A 20,982-nucleotide genomic window follows, 5' to 3' on the forward strand; every position below is an offset into this window, starting at 1 on the left:
TACCCCCGGCTCCCCGCTCGCCGCTACCCCCGGCTCCCCACTACTCCCGGCTCCCCTCGCTACCCCCGGCTCCCCGCTCCCCGCTACCCCCGGCTCCCTGCTACGCCCAGCTCCCCGCTACTCCCGGCCCCGCTGCCCGCTATCCCCGGCTCCCCGCTACCCCCAGCTCCCCACTACCACTACCCCCGGCTCCCCGCTACGCCCAGCTCCCCGCTACCCCCGGCCCCGCTCCCCGCTACCCTCAGCCCCGCTCCCCACTACCCCCAGCTCCCCGCTACCCCCGGCCCCGCTACCTCCGGCTCCGGTGGCCGGGTGCCCCGGCTCCCCTACCCTCGGCTCCGGCCCCACTCCTCCCGGACCTCGCTCCCCCCGCTGCCCGGCACCGCTGTCAGGGAACCCCGGCCCCTCTCTCCCCCCCGCGGGTCCCCTCCCCTCCGCCGCGGCCGGCCGCCCAGCCCGCACCCCTCGCTCCTCTCTCTCTGCAGCCTCGGCTCTGCTCCCCGCCCCCTGCTCCTCTCCCTACACCCCGCTGCCCCCGGCTCTTCTCCCCGCTCCCCCGGCCCGCGCCGCCGGCAACATGCGCGGGCGGCCGCGGGCGGCGGCAGGCGAGGCTGCGGTGCCGGCTCGGATGCCCCCTTCCTCCTGCCCTCGCCCGCTCCAGGCGACCCGCTGAGAGATGGACTTGGCAGGCGTGCTGCTGGCGTTGCTCCTCGTGCTGGTGCTGGTCGTCTCCCTGCTCTCCAACCTCCTGGTGCTGCTATGCTTCGTCTACAGTACGGAGATCCGCAAGCAGGTCGCCGGGGTTTTCCTGGTGAACTTATCCTTTTGCAACCTGCTCCTCACCGTCCTGAACATGCCTTTCACCCTGCTGGGGATCCTGAGGAACCAGCAACCCCTCGGAGGCTGCGTCTGCAAAGCGGTGGGCTTCCTGGAAACTTTCCTGACCTCCAACACGATGCTGAGCATGGCAGCGCTCAGCATCGACAAATGGATTGCCGTGGTGTTCCCCTTAAGCTACACCAGCAAGATGCGGTATAAGGACGCTGTGATATTGATGGGCTACTCGTGGCTCCACTCCCTCACGTTCCCCTTGGTATCCTTGTTTTACTCGTGGGTAGATTACAGCAATGTTTATGCCTCTTGCACCTTACACCTGAAGGAAGAGACGGAGCGGAGAAGGTTTACAGTGTTCACCATCGTCTTTCACTCCACCAGTTTCATGCTGTCGCTGGTGATCTTGTGTTTCACCTATTTAAAGGTGTTGAAAGTTGCCCGATTCCACTGCAAGCGGATAGACATTATTACCATGCAGACTCTGGTTTTGCTGGTGGATATCCACCCCAGGTAACGTGTGCGTGTTCGTATTCACAGCCCCGGGGTGCTTGCGGTAGGTGCCCGGGGCGGAAAGGGTGTCCTGCCTCCCCAACTCCCTTTCCCGCACCCCTGCCCGCCCCGGCCACAGGGCGAACGCTTCTGCCTCTAGTTTCAGAAGCTGCTTATAGTGCCACGAGACGGTGGCTTGTGCATTCCTAGCTTGCTTTGTCTGAATGCTAGTCCCGCTCAGCGGGTGCTCCCACTTGCCTGAGCTGCCTTTACCAGGGAGCTGCTGCTCCGGCGAGTGCGATGTCCCCAGGCTCGGCAGGGCTGGAGCTGCCCTCCCCTCCCGTGGGGGCTGCCCTGTCCTCCCCTCCCCTGGGGCAGGGGCTCTGGGGCCGGGAGCGAGTCCTTCCCCTCTGCCCTGGGCTCACATCTTGCCTCCCCGCTTCTTGCCTTCACCCACCGACTGCTCTTTTCCCTTTGCAGTGTGAAGCAGCGCTGTCTTAATGAGCAGAAACGGAGGAGGCAGCGGGCTACCAAGAAAATCAGTATTTTTATAGGGTCGTTTGTGATCTGTTTTGGTCCTTACATTATCACCAGGTTAGTATCTCCTGCTGGGGTGGGGGACTTGCTGGGACCGGTATGCCCTCTGATGCCCAGGTGCCCTGGGGGAGCAGGGTGGGGGGACGACAACCCACGGACTGCAGCTAATTTTGGGGCGTCAGAACCTGACCCAGGAGACCCAGAGCTGGTTCTGAGGGGCAGAGCACACACACACACACACACTCACGCCGACCCTGCCCGCACACCAAGCCCACTGGGCGAAGCCTGGGCAGCCTCTGGCTCTCCTTTCCTCATTGCAGCCAGGTCTGGGCGCCTCTGCCAAGAGCGAGAGGCTTTTAGGACAAGTACCAGGAATTAATTACATGCCAGTGGGAGATGAAAGCAGTTTAAAAGACTCGCCACCCTTCCTTATTAGCACAACCCGAGCAGTAGAGAGGAAAGCAGACAGCTTTTCCTGATTAGCTTTTTTTTTTTTTTAAAGGCGTAAGGCCAAGTTTGCTGCTATTGGAAGCCGAGGTGACATAATTTAAATTTATCTAGGCTGATAATTTGTCTGATAAGCTTTGTGTCTGGAAACATTAATGTCTGTAAATATATTGCTAATGGTGCAGCATGGCCTTGTGATGAGGTGTAAGAGTTATCTCCCAGGAAAACCAGTAATTAGACTTTTAAAATGTATAGGAAACACCATGCTCCTCAACTGGCCAGAGTTATTGGCACCCACCCTGGTGGCTTGCACCTTTTTAAGTAGTCATGCATCATTCTCGTTCCGTACTTGTATAGTCTTTATACAACATATGGTTATTATTTTTAAATCTTGCATAAATCAAGTGAGCTGGAAGCCAATGTAACTATACTGAATTGCAGCACCTCGGGATTTAGCCTTTAATCGCTAAACTAAAATGGGCTACGTCTTTCACAGTGATTTTTTAAAATATTCCCCACTTCACAGTGTGTTCAAGACACCCTTGAAGAGTACTGACTTGTGCTGAGGAAGGTGCACTAGTCTGCAAAACCACCCTGGTGAGGGCTTCCTCAAGGTTGCTACCAAGCTGCTGGGGTCCGCAGCCGCACCAGCTCACAGAAACTGGCCAGCTTTAGTACGCTGATCTTACACAGTCACATATATATATACCATTTATGATCATTGTCATTGCCCTCTTCTTACACGGGTAGGGGGATAGGTTTAGACCAGTGCACAGAAATGACAATGTTTTTTACCTTTACGATGACATTTATTTCAGTTCCCATTTATATGTTGAAGGGGAGTCCTGACTGATTGCCTGGATAACTGCATTTTTTTTTTCTGCAGTTGAAAGGATTATTACAAATATTAACATTACATCACAGAGTTAAAAGGTTAATTGATCACTGTTCAGTACATTCTGAGACATTTTCTATTCCTTTTTGCCATAATCATGATATAATTATATTGAGCAAAGTGGATTTTGCCATCTTCTTTCCATCTGAACATTACCAAGCTCAGCAAATTCCAGCATTGCCACATTTTTCAGGGTGGAGATATTTCTCATAAACTTCTAAAATAAAAGTGACTTCCTTCTTCAGACCTTGCATTTGGCAAATGTGAGATGGTGCATTTTCTATGTGTGACAAACTGGTACCTCATGTGTCACCAGAGAGAAGACTGAGGGTTGGTTTATGTAAACGCGTGTGTCAAGGTACAGCTTCTGTCTCAGCCACAAGGACTGAGTTGGTTCAGTGACAGAAAAATGGGAAGCATTTGGGGAGGACATCCTCAAAGGCTCTTTGCCCCAAGGGCAAGACAGTGTCCAGGCAGCACTAGATAAAAGGTGTTGGTGGAGGTGAGGTTGGAGGACTTGCTGCTATGCCCGTTTCTCCACTCTTCCCCCATTCCGGTTTTAAAGGGGGTGGCACTGAAGCAATCTCCATGGAGGCAATGTGAAAGATAGCCTCCCTGTTTTCTCGCTCTTTGGCCTGGTGACTCAGGTTGCGTTGTGAGCTCAGTATGTGGTCCTCATTTCAGAAATATGAATGAGATTATGATCATTACCAATATATTCATCTGTTCGCTAAGAGCCAACAGATGAATTTCATCTTTTTTGTAACAGCACTGAAAACAAGAAAATGATACTAAGATGCACTCAGATGAATATTTCTAAGGCTGACTTGATTTGGCCAGGCCTTTTATCTTATTAAAATCTGTGTAATTTTTCTTCTGTTGGCTTCAGTGCAATTATGTTTGGGCCCATAATACATTAAAGGGAACACATAGTAATACATCTGTTTTCATGACAGAAATACACCTTATTCTTTTTATTTAGGGTCTTTATAAAAACATCAATTGTGTAAATATCAAATGTATGTTTCTTGTCTTAGGACGATATACAGGATGGTATAAACCTAAGCAACCATGCAGCAAGTGTCATTTATCGTACATTTATTTATTTCTCACATTTTGTGTCTTCCTGTTCTCTCTGTTTTGAATTCACCGGAATTTTTTCCTAGCAGCTTCAGACAGAAGTCATCTGGTTTTTAAATGCACTTGTCATAGGAATGGTTTCACTTTTATGCATACAAATGAGAAATTTTCCTGTCAGAGTTCAACCACTTGTTGCAATGTTCAGTCCTAGTGGTGGTAAGTCAGCTTTTCTATGAGGAGGGATCGGAAAAGCTTCAAAAGCCAACACCCTGCAAGTTGGGAGCTCTGCACTTTGGAAGGAGGCCAGAAGGTTCTTCAAGCTTTGAGAAAGCTTCTGATCTTGCGTCTTCAAACAGTGATGTTTTAGGGTACAGAAAAGGGCTGGTTTATCTCATGGTACTTTTTTTTTCTTCTGGAACAAATATAGCAAAATAGTATATTCTTGCTCCTGCAAAAGATTTCACAAAAGATGTACAGATAATAAAACTTCTCGCCCTGTTCTTTCCACCTTCCTGGAGAGTTTGCCCACTGCAGATGAGCTCTGTGCCAGACATTTGCTGGAACACTCTGAAGGTTTGCTCTCACTTCTGTGGAAAAACGGTTTAACATAGTTGCAGTTTCTCCCCCCATGATTAATACGCCCATCTCAACTGAGGTGCCGAGGCCACTAATCATCCGTGAAGCACAGACTAGGAGACACAGGTCTGGAGAGAGTTGACTGGTCATATAATGATGATAAAAGTGTTGTCTCCTTGTTTTCTTTGGCCAAACTAGCGGTCAGCCAAGTGCACGCAGAAACTTTCACAGGTAAGTAGATGCAGTTGTGCTCCTAAGCATACTATGGGATGGCAGGTGCCACCCAAATCACTCTGAGATACCGCCGTGTTGTTCTTCATACTGCAACGGTCTAACACGAATCCTCTTTGCATATGTGATAATTCACAGCAGTAGTGTAATGCAGGTTCACTCTTCTGTATCTGAGGGGTTGGATTCAGTGATCTAGACCAGGTTTGTGGTATCATTTCAGATGCTTCACAGTATCCAAAACCTCTACATAGCTTGGCAGATGTGACACGGGACTCAGGGGAGACCCACAACTTCCAGGAGCAGCAGCCTGATGCCAAGGGGGTTATGCCCAAATGTCTCAAGTGTCACTAGACTAGAGTTGAGTGAGCCTGGATGCCCCAAGTCACATGTGTCTATCTCAAGCTTGCCACGGGAGAGGGGTAGTTAATTGTGTCACCAAGATTTTGACCACTTAGCAGCACAACTCTCTAAATTCAGAAAGTGAGCAATAAACTGCAGCAATTTCTTATCTCTGATGCATGGGAGCATTAATGTTGAAAACACAGGTTTTGTCTCTTTTCATAGAGGGAATAATTGTTGTCTCCCAGTAGCCTTGATAGGGAAGTTCCCTTTGCCTTTATTGTATCCAAAAAGTAAGTACAGGGCCCTTCTCCTGCAGGGACTGTGTACTGTAAGAAAATAAGTGTTACTTTAATGTTTCATGAAGCACGAGTTGAGCACTGGGCTCAGTGTGAATATAACACTCAAGTGTTTCCGTCTCTCTTTAATGTTTAACAGGTTGATAGAGCTCCTTCCTTTTGTTACCATAAATTACTACTGGGGAATTATAAGCAAGTGCCTCACCTACAGTAAGGCTGCATCAGATCCATTTGTTTACTCACTTTTACGTCAACAGTACAAAAAAGTTCTGATCAACATCGTCAACAGGATACTTAAGAGGGACCTGTATCCGTCATCGGGGTACAACAGCTCTCTCGACACCGAAAACGATTACTGCTTGCACAGAACAAACTAACAACGTGAAAAGCATTCCCCTTCGAGTGAGACAGGTGTTTGCTGCTGCTGGAAAGCTGCCTTTTCCCTCTCATGCCGACAGTGGTGACAGTGTCTCCAGGGTGTGAAAGCTGCATTAATGCGATGCTTTTCATTGTGGACTTTCCTGAAAGGCTCTTCCCTGGTCTGCAGCCGAGTACAGTCTATGGCAAAGTCTTGTGCCTGAGTGAATGGAGTAGGCTTGAGGGGTTTTAAGAGAGCCTTTGGAGGCTTTAGAGAAGCCTAATGTTTTTAATGTTTCATGTCTGAAAACTTGGTATGTCTCGGAGCGTTCCACATCAGATGTGATACTCCAGTGTCTTCTGGGGCCACAGGAATCCCCAGGTTGGAAGGAGAGGTTCAGAGTCCTCTGTGCTGCGCAAGTAACTGGGCAGCCCAGGATCTGCTCTGTTAGTTTTGAACATTACAAATAAGTCTTTTAATTAATTGATTGATTTATTGTATTGGTGCCTCGAGTGAGTCAGCACTTTGAATCTGAGATTGTTGTTATTATTATTTATTACTAGGCATCATGATTGTAACATAGCCTTTAGGAAGTGGTACATATATTTGATATGCCAGTATTCTATCAAGCATAACCAAAGTCCACATATCTGAGTTACTAATATTTAGCACTTCAGTGGTATGTGATTACAATAATTGCAGCAACAGTAATGAAGACATATATGGAATTTAGTTAAATAGCACCGTAGTTCCATCACTGAGCTAGTAGTCCTATTCAAACAAGCTTTTATTCAGAAAAAAAAAAAATCAGTTAGAAAGTAGAAGTGACAGATACCACTGTGTTTAAGATATATTACTTCAGAAGCTATCTGTTTTTCAAGAACAGGCTAAAGTATATTAACTCTTTTTAAGGGATATATAATGTGTAAAATATTTCATGCATTGGCTATATTTCGTGGATTGTAATAATATTGTACAATCTTTTCTTTTATAATGATTAATTAATCTGGTGATTTTAACTGATACCAAGAGATGTCGGAGGGATATTATAACAGACCTGCTGCCAAATGCCCAGAAACACGAAGCTGCTGTATTATTATATGTATTTTTCTCTTTTATTTATTTTTAAATCTAAACAGGCTTTGGAAAAATGTGGGAATTATTTTTGAACAATATTCCTTTGATTATATAAGACATGAATCAAAATATTCTATGGCATTCAATGAGCTACTATTTTCTAATCAAGTACATAGGGGAAAATTAAAGCAATTCTAAAGTATATTTTAAGAAAAAAAAAGAAAGAAGACAGTAAAGAACACTTATTTTTTATGTAACGATGGACTTGACCCTATTAAGCATTGAGAGGCTATTCCTGGTCAAACTAAGCATGTAAGCATGTGATTAGGCACAAATATATTTTCCTTTGAAGTTAACAGCTCTATTCCCAAGCTGAAAATTATGTACATGCTTAACCGTTTTGTAAAATCAGTGTTGAGCAGTCAGCACATCGAGAAGGTTTTTCCCACCATCCACAATGAGGAAGGAGAGCATCTTGTTGCAATCCCATTGAAGTCAAGGAAAGGTGATGCTGCATAACAATTACAATGTTCTCCTATCTCCTGCTTTTAATCTCTGAGGCCTTTCTGATGCTTTTTTTTCCCCATGTAAGTACCTTAGGCCTCCGTGTTTTGCATCTATAGTACTGCCTGTGTTTAAATTGAATGTACTATAATGGTTTTGTCTTCTTAGTAAAGTATTTGTACTCTCTCCAATTTTGTGTAAATACAGTATTTCAGGAAAAAAAAAAAAAGTCCATGGAATCTTTCCAGTTTTACTCTCTTCCTGTCTGCCTCCACATGCCTCCCTCCTCTGCCGTGCCACTACAAAAACTTGATGCTTCAGACTTTCATTTCAGCTGCAACATAAGGACCAGATATCTCTGTGGGGGGTGGGAGGGATGCTAAATTTTCGGTTATTTTTTAGTCAGTTTTGTGCCAAAATGTTTTGATAGACTACAGCATTTATCTGTGAATAAACATGAGTTTAATGATACCTACAATTGTTAGCTTACCTTTGGTTTCCTAAACAAACTGGTGCTCACTTTAAGAAAGGAGTATGTTACATATAGTTAAACATATTAAATTGTCACCTCCAAGGCATACAAATGAAATAAATCTTTACTTTGATTTTTTTCTTAGTATCAAGAAAATAGTAAAGGAGAAAAAAACGATAATAAACTTTAACGCTATTGCAATAATAAACTTCTAAAGCTATTAAACTATAAGCCGCATTTTAAAGGTATAAAACAGTACATAGTTAAACTGCTACATTTGCTATTAAGTTAATTAATGAAGCTTATTCATGCCAGTTGAGGGTGTTGTCATGCACATACTTTACAACACCACTCAACTTCACAAAGCATTGAACATTTCTGGAGGTGCTCAGGTGTAGATGGGAAAAAAAAAAAAAAAAAAGAAAAGATTTTGAGCCTGCGCTGGGTGTTGCAGAACATCTTTTAGTTTTCATTTCCATAGACAATTAGAAAGCTAAGGTCTCCAGTATGCTGTAGACCAGAAAATAAGGAAGGGCGAGGAGATCTGTAGTCCTCTCAGTCTTGATTTGCAATGAAGCTTAACTGCCTTGTTTAGCATTACCAAAAGGCATCTTCCTCTGCTCAGTATGCACAGCCAGTTCTGCAGGTAAATTTTTCTTTCTCTCTCCTTCTCACCGCCCCCTCCCCACCAGAGACGGGCTTGCTCTACTTTTCTAACGGAGCAGGAAGCATTCAGTGAGAGGTCTGAGTTTCATTCCCCCAGCTTCCCGATGTAGACAAAACTCTTGTTAGCTTGCTGCTTCATTCACCATGCTCTGAGTTATTTGGGGACAGGAGGAGGTAGGGGGAAAACACACTTTGCCCCATTTTTTGGGATGCTGCAAAAAGGATCAAAGAATTTAGTGCTATACTGGAGGTGAGAACACGTATCTTACAAGGTGGGAGCATTCACCAGTGGAGGCAAAGTTGTGGATTCCCTCTTACTGACATGTTAGATAAAACGAACATTGGATACACAGTCCTGACAGTAGGATTTAGTTTGTATCAGATTTCCAACAAAGCTGAAATGCGATATCCAAAATGGCATCCTGCCATTGACATATTTTTGCCAACTTGAAGGTAGTGCTCCAGGAAACTTTATCTGGATTTCCTGCCCAATGGCCTGGAGTGGCTTTTTCTAGGAGACAAGAGACTCGCAAATACCTGGCAGGCGTGTTGTGGATTGGAAATGTCATAGGGGTCATCAGGAACTGCCTGACACTACCACTTCCCCAGCAGAAGGAGCTGTCACCCACCTGTGGCTGCTTAGGGAAAATGAAGGCAAGTTGTTTTGTTAAAAGAGTGTGTGAGGGAAGTATTGTTTCCTTAGAGCAGTAGCAGCAGGGCCCAAAAAAGCTCCTGGGCTGCGTTTTTTCAGCTCCTGGTTGCAAACTGAATTGGCAAAAATGCCTCTCCCCTTCTCCAAACCTGTATTTTGAACAAGCCTTTGATTAGTCCATGTAACTAAGAAGGCATTCAACTTCTTTTTTTTCCTTAACACACCTCCACCAAAGTATTTCCAAGGCTGATGATTTTTTTTTTTTTTTTTTTGCCTAGCACCTATAGTGGAGGTAAACTCACAGACTGATACTGTAAACTTAGGTGTCTCTGAGCTTAGATGGCAGCTGAGCAATGAGGATCTTGGGTTCTGTGGATTTTCACTCTACAAATTATTTAGTCTCACTGAAGAGCAGGCATGTTATTCATATGGGTAAATCAGCACCTAATAAACTTTGACAAATAATCTGTGCAGCTCGGTGATTACTGAATACATTTTTACCTTGTCTTAACATGAGTAATGCTGGTACTGAACTTAAATTTCAGAGCTAATTGAAATATTAGGCTTATTACAGGTTAAGCATGTGGGAACCAAAGTTCTCCAATGCAAGTGCTCTTATATGACCAGAGACTGATCATGCTTTTTGAAACTATGGGTTAAAATTTGAGCTCTTGGAGAAATTTAGCAGCATAGAGCCTTGTTGAATAAAATTACCTGTGACAAGATGTTCAAACTCATCTAGGTGAAGTGCTTAAAAAAACCCCCAAAACTGAAGAGAACTATCCTGTGTGAGTGGGAAGGTTTGACTACATCACCTGGAGGGCATATTTTCTCTTGTATTTAAGGCGCTTTTTTTCCCCAAAATAATTATGTGCACTTGTGCATGCAGAATGAACAAGCAACTGTGTGTCTCTCAAAAGCACATAGCATATTTCAGGATTGTGCAGAGGAAATGGCTTGTTCGGTCTGGTTCAGGAGGACACCTGGTTCGTGGGAGGTGTTAATTACACAAGTAAATTAGAGGTTCTGCTTTTTATTTTTGGAAAGCAGGTCCAATTAATATTTAATGGCTCAGCTGGAGACACAGCAGAGATGACCTTAAGAAAGGTTGTAAATATATGAGTGTCTTTCAGTGCCAGAAGCTTGGGAGAGCAAAATGTCACCTGGCACAGTATATGCAACCAGTGCCTTCTCTGAGCTGGAGCTGCTTTTCCATGTGGCTTATGAATGTGACACAGGCCAAATCACTGGTCCCATTTCTGCAAACCCCTGATTCTTCTCCCTTTAGCAGCAGGTTTTCCTTGCCAGGACATGAGGGTGCATGATGCAAACTAGGCACTTCTGCTCTTTTCTGAAAGTGAGCAATGTAGGAACCATGAGTTGCTCCCAGCCAGGCTTCTCAGACATTCTCTATGTAAATGAAACATATTGCAAAGCACGTATCGTAGATGTTATAGGGTCCGTATGGTTAAAGGTATTTTTGAGTGTTGAGAACTAGAGGTCGTTCCAGTCCACTCACAGCACTTTTTTAACCAGATGCCTTCAGAAATGTTATAAACCGTAACTGAAGCATCTTAATTTCTGAGTGCAATCCACCCACTATCACAAGCGTGGAAGTTGCTGAGCAGCCCACTGGGGACAGTAAAGATGCTCCAAAAAAAAAACCCAACCCAAACCATCCCCTTTGTGACATAACCTACATTATTTATTTTGCATGTTTCATCCATTTCACTGCATCCTGCTGTTTGCACATGGCATATACAGGATTGTATCCAGCAAATTTGGAGCAAAGTATCCAGCATATGTTTAAGTTTTCAGGTTTCCTTTCCTAAACCAAATGGATTGAAATCTTGAAATGCTTTCCAGGAAGAATCCTGCTCCTCGTGCCTAACCCTAGAGTAGCTTTACTTAACTCACTTTCTCAATTTGAATTTTTATTTTCAGCTGAAGGCTTAGCACTCTAATTGTATTTCAGTGAAGCCTGACCTTAAGTGGCAGACTCATTACCACCTTCTTTTCATTTTCATAATTCCTGTCTTTACATATTCAACCACTCTGTTCTCTTTGCTTGCAGCTGTCAACCCTGATGCACATTTTCAGAATGTTTTATCGAAACCCAATAAATTGCTCGGTGCCCTTGCTCCATGACATGGGACTGGAGATTAGGTCTGTGTGTGCATCTTCATGAGAATATTTAAACATGTTTTAGGTCTTCTGTTTCATATTTGTCCTTATTCATGGTAAAGCAAAATGTTTATTGGTGATACATGACCTTTGTTTTACAAATGACTGCTGATCACTCCTTATAGGTGCATAGCTCAGACTGTTTTTCAGCTTGAAATCTGGCTTTTCAGCTAATCAGGCTCTTATAGTTGCTGTTGTTGCTCATGAAGCCTGCTTTAGGCATTTAAAATTTCTTTGGGGCTCCCCACGCAGTAGTTCGAATACTTCATTATCTTTTTATTCTTACTACCTTGCTGGAAGCCAGGGAAGTACTAGAAGTGCTTTTCTTGGGAGACCTGAGGCGCAGACAGATGAAAGACCATACAGCCAAGAAAGGATCAAATTGCATGAAACATGGTTTAGAAGACACCTAGGAATAGAAGACAAACACTTTCATCCTGAATCTGTCATGTTGATCTTTTGCTCAAGGTTTCTCAGGCATTTAAAAATGTGTTTCTCATGATGGCTGGGGATACCTCAGAGCTGACAGTGGAGCTGAATTTCTGGGAGAAAGCTATTTACGATACAAGAACAAGATGTTCCTCCTCATTCTGAGGAGCTTGCCACACCAGCACCATGTAAAAAAGGAGTGACAGACACCCCTTACCCACCACTCCTTTTTATGCTTTTCTAGATGGAGCTTCAATGGTCTTCTCTGGGTGTGAGGGCTCAGGCTGGGATCTCTCTTCTTGGAGAATGTCACCTTGGCCAGGCTGGAAGCTAGGTAGAAAGGAATCTTGCTCTTCCTCTGTACAAACAAGAATTTGAGATGCTGTGTATGAGAGAGCACAGACTTTGTGTACACAGCGGTGAAGTTTAGTGGGTAGCACCCTTATTATAGAGGGGTAGGTGATACTCCTGCTCCTCTTCTGAGGGCTGCTTGTATCCGATCTATGTATTGCATCCCACTCATTTTTTAGTGGGCAGAGGCATAACTGAAGGGGAAAAATACGTTAAGGGTAAGATCCTGGCTTCACTGACTTCAGGTGGAGGTAAGCCAAGATTTTACTTGAAGGTTTTCATCCCTAGAGTCCAAGTCTGAATTTGCAAAAATCTTTCCAAAAGAATATATAAGACCAGCTCAGTTAAGAAGTCTACTTACTGAATTAATCACGTTAAAAAAAAAAAAAAAAAAAAAAAAAAAATCTTGGATTCTTGTATATCCTAGCAAAACACATTAGCAGCACTGAGTGGAAATCTAATCTAAGAGGTGGAAGTTTTTCTTCAAATGATGACATAAAGTTATTAAGCTGACTGAAAATGCAGACAGTATGGCTATAGAGGAAGCTGCACTCCGGTCCTCTGACAGTCACTTACACCTCTGAGCTCTGTTTTTTCCTAAGCTTTCTCATGTCTCTCTGTGTATATTCCTGCTGTCCTCTCTCTGGTGGATACCTGTGGCTCGCTGAGCACCTATAATTACTCCAGCCAACCAAAACTGGCACTTGTAAGTTCCATTCTTCTAGACCTAGAGGGGCACTGTGGCAGTTGTTCTGAGAAGTGATTCAAACCCAGGGTTTGCTCCTTCTTTCTTAAAAATCCTGTTTATCCTTATTATTCATAAATTCCCATCTACTCAGTTATTTTCATCTCTGGGCTTAGAGCTGAACAGGCACAGGAGCAGCAGCATTTACTCTTTGCATCTTTGCTAGCTTGTGCTCCCTTTGTAGCTGCTGAAAGCTCAGTCAATCCCCATGCTTCCTCCACCTTCATCACCTTTTAAAGTCTCTACTTGCCCTCTGGTTTCTCATGTCACCTGAAAGCCAGGCTATTCAGACTCCTTCTTTCCTTGATGCATTCCCTCTGGCTATTGTGGTGGCATTCTCACTTTTTTACCTGTGGTTTTGGTTTTCTATGAGTTTTTTTTGTTTTTAAATTAGTTTTCCACTGGCAGCCTTTTCAGTTTTTAATTTTGTGCGGTTGAGCAGGATTGTAACATGCAAATTAAATAAACTAGAAAGAAAGCTGTGCCCCTCACTTTTTTGTGCTCGACAAAGAAAGCAGGCAAAGGAATCAAACCAAGAATCTTACTGAATCTATTTTGTCCCTTGGGTTTACAGCCTACCAATTTCTGCAGTCAGTGGCACACAGAGAGTAGTAATATGACTGCTGTCACATTTTCACATTCAGATAAAATTACCAGGTATCCATTTATGGCTGAATCAAGGTGTTCAGCATGAATTCCTCATAAAAATAAAATTCTTATTTTTGGACCTTCAAGAAAACTTCCCACCTACTGTACCAATAAGCCTCATGATGGGAAGATTGGATGGAAATGCAACCTTCACAATGTGGGTGAATAGTGGGTTTCTCTGGGCTTGTTCTGTGATGGCTAAATGTCTGTTATTGCCCTGGCAGCTCATAGCCTCTACTTCCAATGCTGATGCTCTCAGGTTCAGCCCTTAGAGTGTCAGTCACCTTTTGTCTTTCAATTGTACATGATATGAACCTGCAAAAAACCACATAAATGGATCCCAGGACCTTTTGCCTTGTAATTTCCCATACTGCTGCTGCATTGATTTGATGAGTCTTGAGGGTAGCTGTTGCTTGGCAACTTGAAGTTAAACAGGTCCAACATAAGGTGGAGTATGTAAATGGCTTGCTCTGAGCTAGCAAGCTTTCTTGACATCCTGACTTCCTCACAGAGGAATGCTGGATGTTGGACTTGCCTCCTGGTGCAATGTAGTTTACTTCAAGGAGAAAGAAAGAGTTATTGAGAGCTGTGTTTAGCACAATAAACTATAGGAAAATGGAAAAATTTGACTCCTGCAGGAATTTCTCTGGATATCTGTGCTCCAAAGGTGTCCTGCTTTCAGCCCTTGTCTAAAGGAAGGCCCTACTAATCACAATTTTGACGAGTAAAGTTAATCTTTTTGATGAGCCACTGGTTCTTTTCTGTTCCCTAACCATGGTACAAGAGTAGAGGATAACTAAGTGAAATGAACAGTTGAAGGAAATTGGAAAAATACAAATCCCCAGTTGTCATAGCGAGCTCACTGTGGCAGTAGCTCAGGGAGCTAATGGTGTGGCTAGGATGACTGACAGCTTTTGAGCTGCTAAAGGTCTTGTCCTGAAGCCTTGTAGACTGAAGAAACCTCTCCCATAGAGATCAGTTTGATATGTGGACAATAAGGCATTTCTCATATCTGTACAAAACTTAGCAGTTCTGGATCAGATCTTTAACCAGAGCAACATCATGATATCAATAGCACTAGACGACTTTACACTGGCAGAGGTTTTAATCCAAAATGCTGGCTTTTTTGAAAAGCAGGGAGACGGATTTGACTAATTGATGGAGCTGTTCCCAGAGTTTAGCCCATGGCTGGTATTGTTCCCAGAGTTTAGCCTGTGGCTAGTAATTAAGACCCTATAGCTTTTCTTTCACTCTTTCCCGACTGCCCTGTTCTTGTTCTCTTGACCCTTCATAACTGTGGCTTGGCTTGGCCTATACAACTTATTTTTTCAGACTCCTGAATATCCAATTAGTCATTATTTGGCCAAGAAAAAGACCATGTTAGGCAGCTCAAATTATTTCTCACGATGAGTCAATGCTTAAGCCCTCATCTTACTTGTTACCTCTCTCCAAATCCCTTCCAATTTGTTAATGCTTTTCCTGATATGAAAACACTCATGCTTTTAATGTCATTGATGCACAATAACATGACAGAAGGGTGGGACATAGCAGTGCTGTGCTGGACTTTAGTTAACCCTGGAACAAGTCACATGAGGCAGCCCTGAACCAGTGACACCACCCCCCCAGATATTGTTACAAACTACATTTGAAATAGATATCCACATTTAGAAGCTAATGACTTTCTTACAAACAACTTAGGGACCTGGGATGCTGCATATGAGTCTGGCGTGGGTTATGACCTTGAGACTTTGAGAAAGCTGGGAGAACAACCCTGAGCTCAGCTTGCCTTCTGTAGAGCAGGCAGGCTGTTTGTGATGCCTCTGTGGGACTGTGTATCATGCTGCTGAATATGCCGGCTGCATGGGATCCTGCATGATCCCAAGGATGGCCTCCAACCTGGTCTCTCCTGCTTTGCTATCCCTATCCAGCACCTTTGGTCTTTGTCCTTTATGGGCAATTCAGCACATCTTCAATCTGAGCATGGCAAGTGGAGCTCGCTTGAATACCACAGGCTAGAGATAATGTCTTCCAAAGACTGCCTGGAAAAAAACGGACCTTGCAGTTGTTTTATATTTGGCCTCTGTAGTTTCCACTGATGGTTTGTAAATTCTTTGAATGAAAGAAGAAAATAAAAACCGAACTAAAATTCCTTATCTGTTAAAAGACTCTTTATTTGGGGGGGAATTTAGGCTATGCCACTCTAAAGGTTTGGAACCTTGATATAGGAAACAAATCTTAAGACACTTAAAAATGATCGCGGCCCAGATATTTAGTTGGACGTAGACTCTCAGTATAGCGATATGTAATTTTAAAGTGCCTAAATACCTTGAAAAACATCCAGTGTTAACTAGTTTAACAGCCTGTTATCCCTGGCTTTTAGTGAGGCTTGGGTCTTGATTTGACTTGGAAGTTTATTTCTAAAAGCGAAGTTGAAATCCTTAGAGCTCTCATGCCAATATCATGGCTAGTGGTCTTTGCTGTCTGCATTTAACACCCAGTTTTCTGGAGAGTGTCAGCCTTTGGGGCCCTGATTTCTTTTGGAGAGCGCCGAGGACCTGCCTTCAAGGAATCGGGGTCCTTTAAGTGTTTCCCCGTTGGGTATCTACAAACTAAAGCACTCAAAGTCACTTTTTCAAAATGCTTCCCAGCACCTCTGTGAATGTGCCAAGCAAGCCCTAGAGGACTTCTTTTGAATGCTTTGGCATTAATGTTCTGTGAGACAGGGAGAAGAGACAAAGTGAAATGAGTCTCAAAATAGGACTGTCAAGTTCTTTTCTGGTAGAGCTTACATTAATTTTTAATACTCCATCTGTGATCAGAAGAAAAGAAAGACCTTTAGTTCTCAGCACAGATCTTTTTTGAGCACACTTATTTTTCCTTGTAGCCGTTATATCTTCAGTTCTATGATTCACCGACTTATTTGTATTATTTTTCTTACCTTATGGGAGTCAGGCAGAGTCACCTTTGGGCCTCATCTTGAACTAAAACCGCAAAATGCATTACCGGTAACCCCTTAGCAGTAATCCTGCTTTGCTACTTTACATGTGGGAGTAATAAGAGGCAGCCTTTAAGAGGATAACAAGGTCCTCATGTCAGTGCTATCTCTTTAATGATTAAGTTTAAATAATATTGCGTGCTTATAGCAGGGTTTAGTGATCGGTGCATGTTGTTTTGCACATGTTCTCCTGGATATTGAATCATATATATTACTGTTGTCCCTTTGTGGTCTCATTCGACCATCTGGTGCCAGGTTCCCTTCCAGTTTTTTGTATCACTTGTGCCTTTGATCATGGCTGAATTTTAACTAGACATCATTTTCTCCTGTCATCAAAAGAAACTTTCTGAGTAGCTTCATTTCTTACTGATTAGCCCAAGCAAGCACAGACATCGCATGAAGCGTATGCTAAAAAAGGCATGTATTCAGCTGAATCTTTCTGGGATGGTAAGGCTGCCTGCTTGAATTGCATTCCTCTGCAAGCTCAGGTTGGACGGGGCTCTGAGCAGCCTGAACTAGTTGAAGATGTCCCTGCTCATTGCTGGGGGCTTGGACTAGATGACCTTTAAAGGACCCTTCCAACCCAAACCATTCTATAATTCTAAGATAGGATCAGTTCAGTGGATCACCTGGAATTAGTATAAGGAACTAATTTTGTGGGTAATTGATTTAGTTAATCTGAGACAAGTCAGAAGATGAAAACAGAATTTAATTATCAGTGGCAGTACTTGTATTGAATTTAAATGATTGAAATATTTTTCAAGAGCTGTAATTTTTTATTTTTATTTTTTTTATATTTAACCAGGGAGGAAAGAAATATCTGTGACTCTGTTCTGGTTTTGGCTGGGATAGAGTTAATTTTCTTTCTAGTAGCTGACATAATGTTATGTCTTGGATTCAGTATGAGAAGAATGCTGATAACACACTGATGTTTTCAGTTGTTGCTAAGTAGTGTTTAGACTAAGTCAAGGATTTTTCAGCTTCTGATGCCCAGCCAGCAAGAAGGCTGGAGGGGCACAAGAAGTTGGGAGGGGACACAGCCAGGACAGCTGACCCAAACTGGCCAATGGGATATTCCATACCACGTGATGTCATGCCCAGTATATAAACTGGGAGGAGTTGGTGGAGTGGGGGGAGATTGCTGCTTGGGAACTAACTGGGCATCGGTCAGTGAGTGGTGAGCAATTGCATTGTGCATCACTTGTTTTGTATATTCCAATCCTTTCATTATTTTTGTCATTTTATTATTGTTATTATCCTTGTTAGTGTCTTCCTTCCTGTTCTATTAAACTGTTTTTATCTCAACCCACAAGTTTTACCTTTTTTCTTCTGATTCTTTCCTTCATCCCACTGGTGGGGGGAGGGAGTGAGCGGCTGCGTGGTGCATGGTTGCTGGCTGGGGTTAAACTGTGACAGACTCTAATATTAAGGGGGGGGGGGGAACCCACCCACTCATTGCTTGTTTTTGTTTCCAGCGTATGAGGAAAAACTGGGGGAAAGAAGTTGGCAAAACATGCCAAAGTCACAAAAATTAAAAGGAAATAATTAAAGTCCAGTTTTGGAGCCATTGCAGGAAATTTAATTTTTGGAGTATGGCTAGACTGGTTCTCTCTGTGGAGGTCTGCCAGAACATTATGCCTCCTCCCTTAGTGAGCTGGTACAAATATGGACTTGGTCAATAATGATCAAAAATAATTTCTAGAGGCTACAGGGAACTTGTGAAGTATTTAAGACATGTAGAAAGTTCCAGTCCATGATCCATTCTAGGTTAAACTCTTAGGGTACTGTGTAGGTGTGGTGGGTTGACCCTGGCTGGGTGCCAGATGCCCACCAAAGCCGCTCTATCACTCCCCTCCTCAGCTGGACAGGGGAGAGAAAATATAACAGAAGTCTCATGGGTTACGATAAGGACAGTTTTAATGAAGCAAAAGCAAAGGTCGTGCATAAAGGCAAAGGAAAACAAATTATGTTATTCTCTACTTCCCATCACCAGGTGATGTCCGGCCACTTTCCGGGAAGCAGGGCTTCAGTACATGTAGTGGTTGCTCCAGAAGACGAAAAAGCATCCCCTTCCATCTCCCTTCACTTAGCTCTTATAGCTGAGCTGACATCATATGGTATGGAATAGCTGTTTGGTTAGTTTAGGTCAGCTGTCCTGGCTATGCCTCCTCCCAAGATCTTGCCCAGCCCCTGCCTGCCATTGGGGGGGGGGGCAAAAATATTGGAGAGCCAGCCTTGATGCTGTGCCAGCACTGCTCAGCAGTAGCCAAAACACTGGTGTGTTATCAACACCTTTCTAATGCAGAGCACAGCACTACGGAGGGCTGCTATGGGGAGAATTAACTCCATCTCAGCCAGACCCAATACAGTAGGAAAACAGGAAAGCTCTTGTTTGTGTGGTTTTTTTCTCTACTCTTAGTCTCTCCATCAACTTTCTGGCACTCAGTGTTCATGTGCGGTAGTTTCTAAAGCTGGTTTAACCTTATGGGTCATAAGGGGAACAAACTGAAAGTTGAGAAAAAAGGCACTGCTGAAAAAACTCTTTGAGAAAGTTAAAAGCTCCCCAAGCACAATGTAGATGGTCCCAGAAGGCACAGAGAAACATCCCCAAATAACTGCTCCTCTTAACAAGTGCATAGCTCAGAATAGTCTGTGTATCTTTACAGTAAAATAGCCATTTCTCTTATGCACGTGCATGTTAATTTGAATTGGAAATATTTGTTTAGAGAACAGATGTGTTTTCCTTTTTTAACTTAGCACCTAGAAGCTGAAAGAGAAGCCCTCACGGGCCTTTCTTAGATCTCTGCTGTTGCATGAAGCACAATCAGGGCATAGGGGGATAAGGTCTTGCAAAGAACAGGGTGGTTTTTTTTTTAAAGTTGCTATTGCTTTGCAGGAAGTTGCTAATTCACTCCCTGTCTGTCCTGATAGCAGCTCCTCTTCTCTGCCCTGTTCTGCAGAAACCGTAAGAGGAAAAAAAAGCAGGATGGGGATTGGTTTCTGCTGTCCAAATGAAAATATCTCCTGGATTAAACTACTGTAAAGTTCTAAAACTATGCCTGCTGACTTTGTGCTGGAGCAGATGTGATGTGCTGCCATCCACCTTTCCGCCAGCTTCACTAGCACCGAGTGCAGGACAGAATAACAAGCCGTGAAGTAGCATTTTGATCTGCTTTCTGTCTGTTTGTCCTTCAGGAGACAGTTATCTAGGCAGCACTGCTTCTGTTTGTTGTTCAACTTCCTATTAGCAGAGGCAAAATAAAAAGAACCAGGTAATGAAAACCAGTCTGAGTCTGATATATTGCTCTGCTAAATTTCTCTGACAATAGTAAGAATCATGAGAATGCACGCAAGTTAAATGTGCTGTATTTAATCCCACTTTGAGTACCTGCCAAAGAGATAAATCAGTTTTGGTATTTAGTCCTGTCTGAGGATTTCTGGATTGCTGCTGTACTGTGGACTGTAGGCTAGAAGAAAGGTCTGATCAGGAAAGAGGTAGTCAGCAATAAGAGCTAGTAAAATTATTTAACTTTATTGTAGTGATTCAGGTGCAAACGATTGAACGCAGCTGATGCTGCTACATCTGCTCATCACTCTGGGATTTGTTTGTTCAAGATTCTTTTAGAATTGGGGTGAATATATCATATTTAAGCCCAAGCCAGAACTTGATTTCAACTCCCTGGAAAGCACACAAGATTTACTAAAATCCAGAAATGAAAAGACAGAGGTGGGGAAATCCCTCTATTCCTAACCCCCATCCCTTCCCTAGCTGCTTTTAATACTTGTAGGTTTTGGTCATGCACCTGTACAATTCCTGCTAGTAGTCCCGTTTGATATAGTCAGTGTTAACACACAACAAACGTGTGAAGAACAAGTGACATATACAGAGTACTAATAATGGGCTGAAAAATAGCCAAGCAAGATAGAAATGCTGGATGGCTGGAAATATTGTATGGGTGGGAGGAGCAGTAGCTGACCTACTGTGCCCCTCAGAAAGGTGCGGGTCTGCAGGGGAACCCAGAGGCGGCAACCATGCACGGGGAACGGACAAAGCTTCACAGAAAGACACACTGTAAAGCCTGCGATCAAATCCCTTGGAAAGGAGGAAAAAGAAGCAGGCAATCTAAGGTAAGAGTAAATGAAATAACCCTTCCAGACCTTCTGTTTTCCATGC

At 43.5% G+C, this 20,982-nt stretch overlaps 1 protein-coding gene across 1 annotated transcript; it reads left to right on the forward strand.

Moving 5' to 3' along the window:
• The first annotated feature begins 274 nt into the window (after positions 1-274).
• Positions 275-6,895, forward strand: GPR78 (G protein-coupled receptor 78). The gene is made up of 3 exons (XM_009923386.2): positions 275-1,344; positions 1,804-1,917; positions 5,867-6,895. The coding sequence occupies exons 1-3, from the start codon at positions 677-679 to the stop codon at positions 6,102-6,104; spliced, it is 1,020 nt and encodes a 339-aa protein (XP_009921688.2). The 5' UTR covers positions 275-676; the 3' UTR covers positions 6,105-6,895.
• The last annotated feature ends 14,087 nt before the right edge of the window (positions 6,896-20,982 follow it).

Source organism: Haliaeetus albicilla, chromosome 1 (genome assembly GCF_947461875.1).
Source record: "Haliaeetus albicilla chromosome 1, bHalAlb1.1, whole genome shotgun sequence".
Lineage (NCBI taxonomy): Eukaryota > Metazoa > Chordata > Aves > Accipitriformes > Accipitridae > Haliaeetus > Haliaeetus albicilla.